Source organism: Bison bison, unplaced genomic scaffold (genome assembly GCF_000754665.1).
Source record: "Bison bison bison isolate TAMUID 2011002044 unplaced genomic scaffold, Bison_UMD1.0 scf7180017864484, whole genome shotgun sequence".
NCBI classification, from domain to species: domain Eukaryota; kingdom Metazoa; phylum Chordata; class Mammalia; order Artiodactyla; family Bovidae; genus Bison; species Bison bison.
In genome coordinates this window covers 642,010-655,484 of record NW_011495044.1, presented here as the reverse complement: position 1 = coordinate 655,484, position 13,475 = coordinate 642,010, and the positions used below count along the sequence as shown (strand labels likewise).

The 13,475-nt window shown below is 55.2% G+C and overlaps 1 protein-coding gene across 1 annotated transcript in view; it reads right to left on the bottom strand.

Moving 5' to 3' along the window:
• Nucleotides 1–13,475, bottom strand: part of SLC6A9 (solute carrier family 6 (neurotransmitter transporter, glycine), member 9) — a 36,593-nt gene that overhangs the window by 6,837 nt on the left and 16,281 nt on the right. Inside the window, exons 3-5 of the mRNA XM_010862794.1 lie at nt 7,723–7,879; nt 7,011–7,142; nt 6,350–6,622 (exon numbers count right to left, since the gene is read on the bottom strand). Of these exons, the coding sequence (XP_010861096.1) occupies nt 6,350–6,622; nt 7,011–7,142; nt 7,723–7,879 (562 nt within the window). The remainder of the gene's footprint in view (nt 1–6,349; nt 6,623–7,010; nt 7,143–7,722; nt 7,880–13,475) is intronic.

The window sequence follows — 13,475 nt, the reverse complement described above, 5'->3', positions numbered from 1 at the left end:
GGCAAGGCCCCAGCCGCAGCCTGCTCAGCCCGCTCTGCCTGCTGCCTCTCCCAGGATCCTCGAGGCCACACCCCAGGCCTGGGCTAGCTTCCTCAGCCCCTGGGGTGTGGAGGTCTCCCTGTCCCTGCTCAGACCTGTCCCAGGTCTTTCCTTTAGAAAGGCCCTCTCCTCCAGACTGGACATACCCTATCTGGTGTCACCTCCTCCAGGGAGCCTTCTGTGACCTTTTCACCCACACTAGTCCCCCAACTCTGATGAGCAGAGGGAGGCAGTGGAGTACTGAGGAAAGACGGAGGCTTCCCAGGTGGCACTAGTTGTAAAGAACCCGCCTGTCAATGCAGCAGACGTAAGAGAGATGGGTTTGATCTCAGGGTTGGGGAGATCCCCTAGAGGAGGAAATGGCAACCCATTCCAGTATTCTTGTCTGGAGAATCCCATGGACAGAGGAGCATGCAGGGCTATAGTCCCTGGAGTCACAAAGAGTTGGACATGACTAAAGCGACTTATCATACACACTGGAGCATGCAGGCTTAGACTTGAACCTGAATTCCTCTCCTGAGTGTGCATGACTCCCTCTGGAGCCCTATGCCATGTCAGCTGTGTTTCTTCAATCAACTGGACATTGATGTGCCAAGCCCTTGCTAGATGCTGGGCATATTGACCTAAATCAGGTATTGTGGGCACTGCCAGGAGTGTCTTAACCCCATGGGGAGGAGCACACTGGAAGTATTACTGGAAGAGGGGAGGCTTGAGCCAAAGTTTCAAGGATGGGGAGAAAGTGGGTGAAGAGAAATGAAAGCACACGCCAGGCTGAGGGCTTGGGTCAGGGTCAGGTCATGACCCAGCAGGACAGGGTCAGGAACCGCCTGGGCATGTCAGTAGCTCAGGAAGGCTGGAGGAGAAGGGGAGGGGAATAGAGAAGGATGAAGATAGGAAGCAACAAGATCAAGAGAAGTTGTGAAGTCAAGGCAGAGAAGTTTGGATTTTATTCTGAGAGCAATGAGAAGCTTCTGGGGGGTTTTTAGGTCTCTCAGGGCCTCTCCTTGGCTCAAAACCTTGTAGCAGTTCCCATCTCTGGCCATGGAAAAACCAGTCCATACAGTGGCTACAAAGCCCTCCATGATCCACTATCTCCTAACTGCCATCTCCCAAATCTCCTCTCCTCCTGCTCCCTCCCTGCTCACTGCTCCAGCTGCATCAGGTTCCTCGTTGTTCCTTAAATGTGCCAGGCCCACTCCCACCTCAAAGCCTTTACACGTACTCTTCCCTGTCTGGCGTGTTTTTTTCCCCAGACCTCCACATGTCCACATGGGTGTGAGATTTCTGCAGGCACATAGGGCCCCATGCTTAGAAGGGCCTTGTGCTTGCTTTAATGTCCTGCCATCACCATCTTGAAATTCTGAACACATTTGAACAAGAGGCCCCATCTTTTCATTTTGCTCTGGGCCCCACAAATTATGCAGCTGGGCTTGTCAACATGGCTCCCTCCCTCCTTGCTTCCTTCAAATCTTTACTTGGGTGTCCTCTTTGCAAAGGGGCCTATTCTGGATACCCAGATTAAAACTGTGACCCCTGCCCCAGCCTGGCACCCCTTACCCCATTCCTGGCTGTACTTTCCTCCAGAGTATGTCTCCTTCCATCGTACTGCACATTTCACTATTCCGTTTGTTATCTGCCCTCTATGAAGGCAAGGGGTTTTGTCTGTTTTGTTCATTCTCGTATCCCTCCAGTGGTTCGCAAAGTGCCTGGCAAAGAGCCATGCCCAATAAGCACTTGCTGAATGGATGAATGAATGAATGAATTAACATCATAGAAAATGGACTGGGAAGTATAAAGGGGAGTATCTGGAGGGGGACTGGCTTGGCTGCTGGAGTTGTCCAGGCTAGAACTGATGACCAAGAGACAAAATGTTGAGCCTCAGTCTCCTCATCTTTAAAATGGGCATCATAACATCAACCTAGGATAATCTGTAGATAAATTTAGAAAAATACAGGCTCCTTTCTTGCCCCTCTTTCAGTGAGGACTTCTCAGCACAGCTCCTAGGCTGTCCTCTAATCTTAGCTATTTTTACTTTATTTTTTTCCAACTCAGTTCTCAAACCTCATGACAACATGTTTAATACTTTGTGATGGGTGGTCAGCATGGTCCCTCATGGGGCAATATTGCCAGGTCTGGGATTTGTTTGGTCAGCCCACTGGACTGTCAGACTTGCAAGCACCTTGTTAGGCCTCCTCTGCCTCAAATCTTTGCCTAGGCTGCCCTTCACATTGTTACCTGCAGAGGGCGCTGTCCAACACATCCCACTCCTGCCAAACTCCTGCCTCTGTGCTGGTTCACTCAACAGGCATCAGGATGAGAAATTTTCCAGGCTCTCAGTCCATGGGGGAACCAAACACAAAGGGATGAATAGGATCCACCCCCTGCTCCCAGGAGAGGCTCCTGGACCTTTGCGGCTGTGCTTTCCAATCTTTTTCCCTTTGGGACATGCAGAAAAAAATACTTTGGGCCCATGGGGCAAATAGACAGGTCACTCAAAGCTGAAGGCTGAAGGCAGCAGGGCTGGAGATTCTGGGCTGCCCAAGCCCGACCGGACTGGCACACTATTTAGGGCACATCGTGTTGGGAGGCTCTGCCTTCCAGAATAGTCACCGGGTCTTACTGCTACAGCTGAGAGGTGATTTACTTTAAGCACCAGCATTCAAAGTAAACAACACATTCCATGCTCGAAAGACTCTCTAAAAACTTTATCTAGTTACATATGTTAAACTGGTAGTGCTTTGTATTATTTTTTTATTGCAAGAGTTCAGCATGCAATACAAGGGCTTAAAGAGTTTGGAAGGCTAGACTTCTGAACTCTAACTTTCTTTTCATGGCACCATATTTAATGTTTTGGTTTGGTTTGGGACCATGTGCTTTTGAGACCAAACAATTAACTGAAAAACTTTTGGAACCCCACATATTTACAAGTTGGCTTTCACATAACATCTCTGGACTTATTCTGCATTATTTTTTAATTTCCCCAACCAGATGGTAAACACCATGAGAACAGGACACTCTCATCTATTTCACTGCATCTCCAGCAGTGGCTATCACTGTGCTTACTGAGTACCCGTCACTGTTCTTAGTGATTTCTGCTACGTCTTTATAATAACAAGAATGATGTTGTAACCACTCCCACTTAATGGATGAACAGTTGAGACTAAAAGAGGTTTGGTGACCTCAGAAGGCCAAGCTGGTATGTAGCACAGCCAGGATTTGAGTGAGGTCTGTGTGGCTCTAGAGCTGGCATGAAGACACCGAGAGAGGGGTGCTGGGATCCAAGTCCCATTGGATGCCAGGTGTCTGCTGGGGAGATGAGGGCATGGTCCTGAGCAGGTATCAGATCAGCTCTCACAGGACTGTAAGATAATGCTGTAAAGAGGTGGTGAGGGCAGGGAAGACTGGAAGCCAAAGGGTGGGCAAAAGGCAGATGTGGGCTCAGAAATCTGCCCTGGGAGCTCTTCTCCCTTTAGAGGAGTCAATCTTTCTCTTGATTTGCTTTGTTCACTTGTAGAATGGGAATATTTTATAAAACCAGCACACACTAGTAGGGTTGCCGTGGGGCTCAAATGAGATTGTGCAGCTTTCCAAAGGGTTGCTGGAAACTGTGGACCCAGAATGCCTGCAGAGAATCATCAGCCTAATTCACATTAGGCATCAGGCACAGTGGGACATGTATATCCTGACACAGCATTGAAGCCTAGCTCCTTAACATCGGGGAATCAGTCTCTGAATCTGAAAATGGGGGTGATATCATATAATATGCCTAACACATAGTTCCCTGGTGGCTCAGGGGTAAAGAACTCACCTTGCAATGCAGGAGACTTGGGTTTGATTTCTGGGTTGGGAAGATCCCCTGGAGAAGGAAATGGCAACCCACCCTAGTATTCTTGCCTAGAGAATCCCATGGACAGACGAGCCTGGAGAGCTACAGCCCATGGGGTTGCAAAAGAGTCGGACACGACTGAGCGACTAAACAGCAACAATAAGCAAATAGTAGGTGCCGAGAAATGGGGGTGCTTGCTCACCTCATCTTGCTGAAGCCAGCTTGGGCAGCCCTCTCAAAGGTCACTTCCCTAGGCTCTCCAGGAGGGGGCAGCAGGGAGCCATCCTGAAGGGAAGGAGTCCTGCCTGGAACTGGGGCTCCTTAGGGAGGCCTGGCTCCAGCCCCAGCCAAGGAGTGGAGTTCAGCAGGCCATCCTGTGCACCTCCTGACCCATGGCTAGTTTTCTTGGAGGGAAATTCCCCTCTAATTGCACTGGATAAAATCTCCTGAGCTTTGCCAAGCAGTAGCCCCATCCTGGAAGACAGTCCCTGGGGTGAGAATTTCTGGAGCATCTCTTGGCTTTGTGCTTCTGGAAGCTTCCAGAAGGTTCTCCCTCATCTAGATCAAGTTGCCCAGTCCACACCATGCCTCAAATGTAGCAGAATGCCTAAGTGGGAGGAGTCTTCTACTCCCCGCTCTGTCCCTGCTCTGAGTGTAGTTCTCCGTATCTACTTGGTGCTCAGGAAATGACCCGTCCAATGACTGAATGACCAAATATGCCCAGAGGTGATTTTGGCCAAACCTCACTGGGAAGCAATGGCTCTATGGTCTCCACCATGATTCTTTTTTTTTTTTTTTAACCCCCGACGCCGGCCCGCCTCCACCATGATTCTTGAGGACGGTGACCACATCTTACCCGTCTTTGAACATCTATAGCCCAGCACAGGGCCTTCCCAGGTGGCTCAGTGGTAAAGAATCTGCCTGCCAATGTAGGAGGTGCAGGAAACACTGGCTTAATCTCTGGGTCAGGGAGATCCCCTGGAGTAGGAAATGGCAACTCATGCCAGTATTCTTGCCTGGAAAATTCCATGGACAGAGGCACCTGGCAGGCTACAGTCCATGGGGTTGCCAAGAGCCAGACACGACTGAGCAGGTATGCAGCAGCAGCAGCCCAGGGACACTGGGCCCTGAGGCTCTGAGTGCTGGCCCTCAGAGGATGTGGACCTGCTAGGACTTCAAGTGTCACTGGGACCTCAACCGCTCAGCCCTGACTCTCCATCACAGCATGGAGAAGGCCTCGAACCCTCTGACTGGCAGGGGAGCCCTGTGCCTTTTGATGTCCTGGCCTCCTCTGTCCCAATACTCTGTCCTACCTGCTCCTAACCCCAGCTCCAGTCTGCCACCCCCTGGCTGTGGCTCATCTGCCCACGTCTCCCAATCCTTCCATAGCTCCTTTTCTCCCTCCTCTGCCAAGTCTTGTTTTTTTTTATTATTTATTTTTTGAGCGTGTCATGCAAGGCATGTGGGATCTTAGTTCCCTGAGGAGGGACTGAACCTGTGCCCCCTGCAGTGGAGGCACTTGAAGCTTGGAGTCTTAGACACGGGACCTCGAGGGAAGTCCATGGGAAGCCTCCTTGATCACCTGCTCTTGCCCTCACCACATCCCTGCATATACCTGCACTGAGGCCCCTGCCCCTAATAGCATTAACTACCCAGCTCCCTTCTGGACTGTGACCTCCTCATGGCACGGTCTCAGGGCCGTTCATACCCCATGGGCACACAGAGCCCGGCAGAGTGGACGCCATAAATGTTTGTGGAATGAATGAACGAGGCCTGCCCACTGGCCCACAAAGCCCTCTTCCCAAGAGCTCCCCAACAGGACGTGGGGAATTTCCTCCAGGATGTCCTGCTGTGCCCTCACACCCACCCAGCTGGGACAAGATGTTCCAAACACCCCCAGCAACAGCTTCCCTTCAAGCCAGCCCCGTGACTCCATTCTCTGTCACCACAGAGCTCAGGGGTGCCAGGCTGCCCTTCCCAAACACAGCTTGATAAGGACAGCTCTGGGCTCAGGAAACTTCCACAGCTCTTCTTTGGTTCTGCAGGGTTAGTTCTACACTTCATTCTTGTAAGTCCTCCAAGAAGGCACGTACTCCCTGTAGGCTACCACATGGCTGGTGAGTTCCCCACACACCTGTTACCCTTCGTCACAACAGGTTTCCCTCAGGCTCATCCGGGACTAAGGCCCTCTGTTCGGCTCTTCTGTTCGCCAGGAAGCCACCCCTTCTATTCCCCGACTCTCCTCGGCTGACCTGCCTGACTGCCGGAGTCCTCCCTCCCTCCATGCCGCTGTGTAAGGACTCTCACAAACTCACAAAGCCTGTGCGTCAGCCTCTCCTGAACGGGAGAGGCTGCCTACAGCCCTGCCCTGCTCCATTCCGGGCACCCTCCCTAGACTACAGACCAGTGCCCGACGGCGAAGAGGGAGGGCTGAAGACAGGCCCCCAGGGTGACCCCTAGAAGCCCAGGTCCCACCGGGGCCTCACCTCCAGTACTCCTCGCTGGGGCTTGTCCTCTTGAGGGTCTGGTTGAGCGCCTGAGAGACGTTGCCAGGCAGGGCAGGAGGCTGCGAGCCGTTGGTGATGTTGGGGTTATCCAGCACGCTCATGCAGTCGGGCGTGTTCCAAGGGTTATTGCAGTAGGTCCAGGGCAGCACGGGCGTCATGGACGAGAAGAAGTAGTAGAAGGCGATGCAGATGACCACGTTGTAGTAGATGCCGATGTATGTGGACACCACCATCATGCCGTAGCCCACACCTGGGGGAGGGGAGGGGCAGGAGCAGCCTCACACACCTAGCTGAAGGACGTGAAGCTCATTTTGAAGGGCCTAAGGGGCAGGCTTTCGTGGAGGGCCACAGAAGGGGCAGGTCAAGGCCTTGGCAGGAGCGAGCTGGGGCTGGGGGTGGGGGGCAGTGAAGGGCTTTTGTGTATGCACGGGGTAGGAGGAGAGGGTGGAGGCCAAGTAAACAATGGGTCCCAGCATGTGTCCCCGGCCTTGCCTGGTGATGTGGGCCTCCGGTCAACACCCAGGTTCCATAGCGGCTGGCAGTGTTTATACAGATGGGTGAGTCAGCACGGCCCCCAGAGGCCCGTGTGTGTGTGTGTGTGTGTGTGTGTGTGTGTGTGTACCACATCCGGGCCTCACCTTTGAACATGGGGCTGATCCTCCAGACCCCCAGGCAGCCCTGACTTGCAAACTGGCCGAAGGAGAGTTCCATGAAGAAGAGTGGGATCCCACAGAAGATGAGCATGACGAAGTAGGGGAACATGAAGGCTCCTGGTGGGCAGGGAGAGGGCTGGCTCAGGGCCGGCTCTGGGGGATCCCACCCTCTTCCTGCTCAGAACCCGACAGCAGAACCTTTGCAATTGGCTGGGCTTCCAGGAGGGTGTGCCATGCCCTGGGCTGGAGCCTCAGTCTGAGGCACACTGCTCATGGCCTGTTTTTTAACTTGACAGAGGTTCCCAGGAAGTCTGCTCTGAGCGGAACCCAGGACTCAGAGCCGCCATGTTTGGGTGGGAATTGATGACTTAAGCAAGCAGTTTCACACACGTTAGCTGATGTGGTCCTCAAATATCCCCAAATCATTTGGTGGGGAGTGGGGGCTGTTGAAATGCATGGGGTATAAAACTGAGACTTGGGAGGCTGGGTTGCTTTCCTCTCTACCTTTTCTCCCCTTGAGGGATCAGGCTGCTGAGGTCAGGGGGTAAAGTGTACCTAAGCCAGGGATGGGGGCAAAGGAGATTAGAGCCAGAGGCCAGCCTGTCTGGAGTGGGGTCTGTGCTGGAAGGGGGTGGCTGGGCCCTGGTGGCTGGGCTCTATCCATGTGGGTGGTCCCTGCCCTGTGCCCACTGGGTACCTCCCCCGTTGCGATAGCAGAGGTATGGGAAGCGCCAGACATTGCCCAGGCCCACGGCATAGCCCACGCTCGTCAGTACAAACTCGATCTGGTTGCCCCAGTTGCCCCGTTTGAGGTTCTGGTCCTTCTTGGTGGCCTCGCTGGGCACAGCACCATTCTGTGGGGACAGGAGAAAAGCTACCATCAGCAAGGCATTGGCATGAGGTACCTGACCCTTCAGGCCTCCCCCAGTGGGGACACCGTGGACCCTCCAGGCCCCCACCCCGACCCTGGGCTTCCCCTCTGCTGGCAGGAGCTGCAGGCAGGCCTGGCAGAGGAGCACAGAGGGAAGAGCGGCTGCCAGAGGGTGCCAAGTGGGGCCTCCCTCACCAGCCCCCCAGCACCCTGTGCCGGGGGCACCAGCCCACCTGAGGAGCTACTGCCAGCATCTGAGAGGTGGGACATTGACAGAGAGCTCAAGTTGAGAGCCCCCCAGCCCCAACCCCTCCAAAGCCTCCCCTCTCCCCTCTGGGTGAGGATCTAGGAGCAGCTGAGCCTCATACCAAGCAGCCAAGCTGGGCTGGGCACAAAGGGGCCAGTGTCCAGACAGCCCCGCAACCCACCGCCACCATATCGCCAGGCTGAGCACGCTGCCCATGGCAGGCGGCTGTGGGGGAGGCGACGCTGGACCCCTCCCCCAGCTGAAGGCTTTTTCTAGGGGGCACATGGTGGTCAGGGCTGTAGGGTACAAGAAGAGGCAAGCAACTGAGCTGGGCCAGACCTGAGGAAGGCATTCTGGGACTCAGGATGGGAGGTCCAGGGGAGCCATCTCTAATTATTGCCCACGACTGGGAAGGGGAGCCCTGGGGAAGCTGACCTGGGCTGGGGCAGGGGTCTGCTGGCCATGAGTTGGGGGAGGAGACCAGAGCTGTAGGCACCATGCCAGACTTGGAGGACAGACTCTGCTAGGGGAACTAGAGGGAGTGACTCCGGAAAAGGGTCTCTGAGCTGAGAGAGCGTGGGCTGCAGAAGAGGGGGCTGGTCAGGAAGGGCTGATGAAGGGGTTGCCCCAAAGGAAGGATGCAGGCTTGCCTGGGGAGCTGTGGGGCTGGACTGGGTGGCCTGAAGCCCCACTGAGGACCCCAACCCCACAGTTGGGATTAACCCATTAAGTCCCTTTATAAGTGTGAGCAGACCGGTCCCCCATGCCATGTCCGTTCCACCCCTCCCACTGACTCAGCCACCCTGAACCAGAGCCTGCGGGGTCAGAGGAATCTCAGAGGCAAGGGAGGACCCAGAGAGTCATCAACAGAGAAGCCCAGAGACTCCCTGAGTGACACAGTCTCCCAGAGGTGGGCTGTTCTCCTGAGAGAAATGGCCAGGGTCCTTGAGGACACCCAGGATCAGAGACATAGCCGCACAACCTACCTGAGGTACAGCATGGTAGTGACACTGACCCTCAGTTTGAAAGAGACAGATTCAAGGCATGCAGGCAAATAAACAAGTGGGCCTGGTGCCTTGACATGCTGCTGGACTCTGACACTGACCGACAGGTGCAGAGTCGGGGAATGGTCTCACCGGCCTGCGCCTTCCAGGAAGGCCTATTTGGGAAGGCAGGCCCAGAGGCCCCAGTGCCTGATGGTGGCCCTCCTAGCCACGCACACTTTGCTCTCAGAGGGCGCATCTGGGGGCCGCTCCGGGCTTGCACAGCACATGGGCACTACTGCACAGACACCCTTGTCCTTGCCAAAGGTGTCACCTCCCACCCAGCACTGCCCAGAGGAGACCCTGAGCCTCACATGGTCCTGGTAGGTTTGGGGCCCAGTACCAGGAACCCTTCACAGAGCACCCAGAGCCGACCAGCAGAGCCTGTATGCATTCATTCACAGAGGTTTACAAACACCTACTATGTGCCAGGCCCTACCTCAGGCTCAGGAAATTCAGAAGGGAACAAAACACACCCAGACCCACTCAGAAATCCAGGGGGAAGTAAGCCATTAATGAGATAAACACATAATTTTTGCATGCAACTTCAACGTGACCACAACGAGAACGTGAAAGGATGACTAGGGTTGGGGTAGGAGCAGGGTGAGGTCACAGAAGGCTGCCCCGATGAAGAGGCTTGAAGGCCACCTTGGCCCTGAGAGAGGGCAGCTCCTAGTCCTGGTGTGACAGGTCCCTACAGAATCCCGGCTAAGCCTGTCACCACCTCCTAGGCGCTTTTTGGGGGACAGGCCTAGCAATAATAGTGTGGGGTCCAGGGGGCACTTTTTCAGAGGGCATGAGGCCTGCCTGGAGTAGTTTATCCATTCCCAAACAAAGCCCAGCCAAATAGGCTTCCTGTATGTTGATCCTACAATAACAGTTTTATTCTGTCTGAGGCTTGTTTACTTAGGGGCACAATGCAGAGTACATGGGTGGGGTCACGAAGCAGCAATTATAGCCGTAAGAGAGACAACTGAGGATCCAGGGTGGCCTCATGGGTGGAGCAGGGCAAGGCCTCTTGCAGAGACGGAGGTCCTAAGGTTTGATGTTCAAGGCCTGACCAGGTGGGCCTCTGAGGTCTCTGCTCCTCCCTTGGTGTGGAGGGGTCTGGGAGGGTGGCCAGCAGCGAGTCACAGGCTGACTGAGCCCTCAGGAGTCAGGTGGCATTGACGAGCAGCACACTACTGAGCCTTGCGCTCAACAGTTCAGCCCTGCTGGCTGTGCCCCTTGGAGGCCCGAGCCTGGGGGACTGGAGCCTGGAACTGGAGTTGGGGCTGGGACTGTGGCGGGAAGTAACAGACAACATGAGGGGTCCACTATGCAGAAGGAGGTGCAATGACCCAAGTGGTGGGAGGAACTCCCAGCAGAAGCGGCACCAGCCGCTGCCCCCTGGCCCTGTATCCTAGCCCTTCAGTGCCCCATTCAGGAGCTGTGGAGGGAACGCTGCCGTGGGGGCCTGCTCCACAGCTAGGCCTCTGACTTTTCATTCCAGTGCAAGCTATGTGCAGGCAGTCTGGCTGGTGAGGGCGTAGTGCCCGGCAAAGGACAGAGGAAGCCCACCTTCCTCCAAGGACACTGGAGGAGTCCCTCTGTGGAGGTTCCTGGGGGCTCTAGTTCCCTTCCAGCCTTCTTCTGGGGACTCCCCTCCACTTCCTTCCTGGACAGCAATGCCAAGGCCAGCGAGACTTTTCCAATGCTGCATAACTTTTTTTCTCCTTGCATAATTTTCCTTATTCTAAGCCTTCCATTCTTTTTTACCTGCTGGGTGGAAGGCCTGTCACTGATAGTAACAGTCCCTACAGAGGTTGTTGGCTCTGAGGTGCCCACAAAAGAATGTCTTTGTGCTCGTGGGTTTGACCCAGACTGGTGGCCCGTCTGCCTAACCCAGCTCAGCCCTGCCGACTGGCCAGGCTCCAGGCTCCTGCTGCCCATCACCCATCTCCCACTGTCTGCGGCCCCTCGCTGCCTTCCCAACCTCCCTCCCTCGCTCACACCTGGGTGGTGAGTTAAACCAGAGTGGCCTGGTGCCCTTCTGGATTGGTCCCTCCTCCTTGGGCTCCCTGGATAGCCCCCACCCTCACCTCTGACTCGCCCTCATGGGCCTCATGGGTGATCTCCAGATTGGGGATTGCCCTGCCCTGTGCCCAAGCTTCCCCAGGCCCGGCAGGATGCAGGCTATGGGGCGTGCCTTCCACGGCTGTGTGGGTGGGCTGGCTGGTCATCCTCCATGAAGTCCGCCAGGCAGAGACATATACACATAAGACCCTCAGCGCCCCATCCTTAGAAGCAGCCACTGAGGCAGCAGTGTCCATGCCTGCACAAGGATCTGCGACCAGTCTTGGGTTCACAACCTCCCACCCCATCCCTGCCCAGGAAGGTGAGCCACACTGAGCAGTTGCTTATGTAAGTCCTCTCCCTAGCCCTCTGCCCTCTGTTTATTCACTGTTCTGGGTGAACTCCTGGAATTCAGGCAGTTCAGCTCCGAAGGCAGAAACCAGAGCTCCCCACCACACCTTGGGCTTGGCAGGGTGGGGATCCCGCACTGGGGGTTAGCATCCTAGCATTCCAGAACCTGCACCCCTAGGAGCCCAAACCTCTTCCACTCTCAGCATTGAGAGACCTTAGCTATAAAATCAGGGGACAGACAGACAACCTCAATAGATCTCCTTATATTCTGTAGCTCTGCCTTGCCTGGAATTTGTTATTTCTGACTCTCTCCTGTATTTTCCATTAGTTCCCACTGGCTTTCTGAACAACTTAAAAAAAAAAAAAAAAAGTTGTTATTTGCTTTCTTTCCGATTATGAGCTTATCATTAAAAAAAAAAAAATTGGAAACTCCAGCAAAGTGTAAAGAAACAACACTGCAGAGCCCGCTCCCGAGGCCGCCCCCAGCCCCCATCGCAGAGGCACCCCTCCCTTCTTCGTGTCCAGACTCAGAGGCAGCCCAGGTTTCTACTCTGGGCGATGGCTGCGCTCAGGCTGCCAACTCCCGCCCTCCGAAAGCAGTGTCCACTGGCTATTTCTGTGAATCGAGAGCTCTCTCTTCTGCTCTCGGTGGACACTGAGGACTCCTGGAGCAGGCCGGGCGGGGCGGGCCCACTGGGAGCCGCAGGCTTCTTGTCCAGGACTCTGAAGCCCCAGGGTTTGCTCAAGGGTGAAGTCCTCTCCAAGACAAACTTTGCAGAGGAGAACGGGCAAGACCCTACATCCCAGACTGACCCTGAGCCAAATCCAGATCCCTGGCAGCCTTCTCTGAGCTCCAGAGTGGGAATTCAGGCAGAACAGCCATGACAGTAAACCGTGGCTGCCTCGGGAGACCCGGGGACCTCACACCCCTTGGTTCTTGGTTCTCTGACTTGTCTTCCTGAGGCAGCACCTGCCCTGCAATGACAGAGCCTTCCATCCTTCAACTGGCTTCCTGATCCAGACACGTGAAAGAGTCAAGGGCTGGGCTGGAGGAGCAGGACCATGGGAAAATCTACCCCAGACTCGAGCAGTATACAGGGGCTATTAGTGTCTCCAGCCTCAAGGAAAACCTCACGGCACCTCTCAGGAGATCAGGGCCTCATACGGGAGGTGAGAGTGGCAAGGACGTGCCCAGTACTGTTTCATCCCAGAGCCCTGACTAGCAGAGGGCTCTGCCAATTCTGACCTGCCAATATTGTGGACAGCAGACAGGAGATGCAGCCTAGGCATGCCGGGCTCCACTCCAGACCCTTGGGATAGTGACGGGACCACTGGGTGGGCTCTGCCTCTGCCCTGAAGCCCAACAGTCCTGCCCCGCACTGTGGCAGCTGTGAGCAGCCTCTGCCCCAGTCGGCTGGCATCGTGCTGGCATTTTGGAAGTGGCTTTGGTTGCTGATCCTGGCAGTCCTGAGGGTGGAGGGCAGCCCTGCATAATGCTACTCCCAAACCCAACTCAGTTCTCCCTAGAGGACATGCCTTCTCTTGCCTGCTGGAGGTCAAGTCAGGATCCGCTACAGAGAAAGAGGTGGCTGTCCCAGTCCCCTTTCCCTCACTGCCATCAACCACACTGTGCCTGCCATCCCCGCCCATCCCCGGCTTCCAGGGATGAGGGCATACCAGTGGTGCCCACCCCACCCGGGCCCTAGTCCTGAACACTGGCAAACATTCCGCAGGGTCTGTCGCCTCCCAGCTGAGTTGCTTGCCTGCCCCATTCCCCCATCCTCACCATGCAGCCCCTGTACCAAGTCCCCCTGCCCCCTCACACACTCTCCCCATAGGAGTAACTGCCATAGCACAGACAATGGGGCCGAATTGATTAGTAC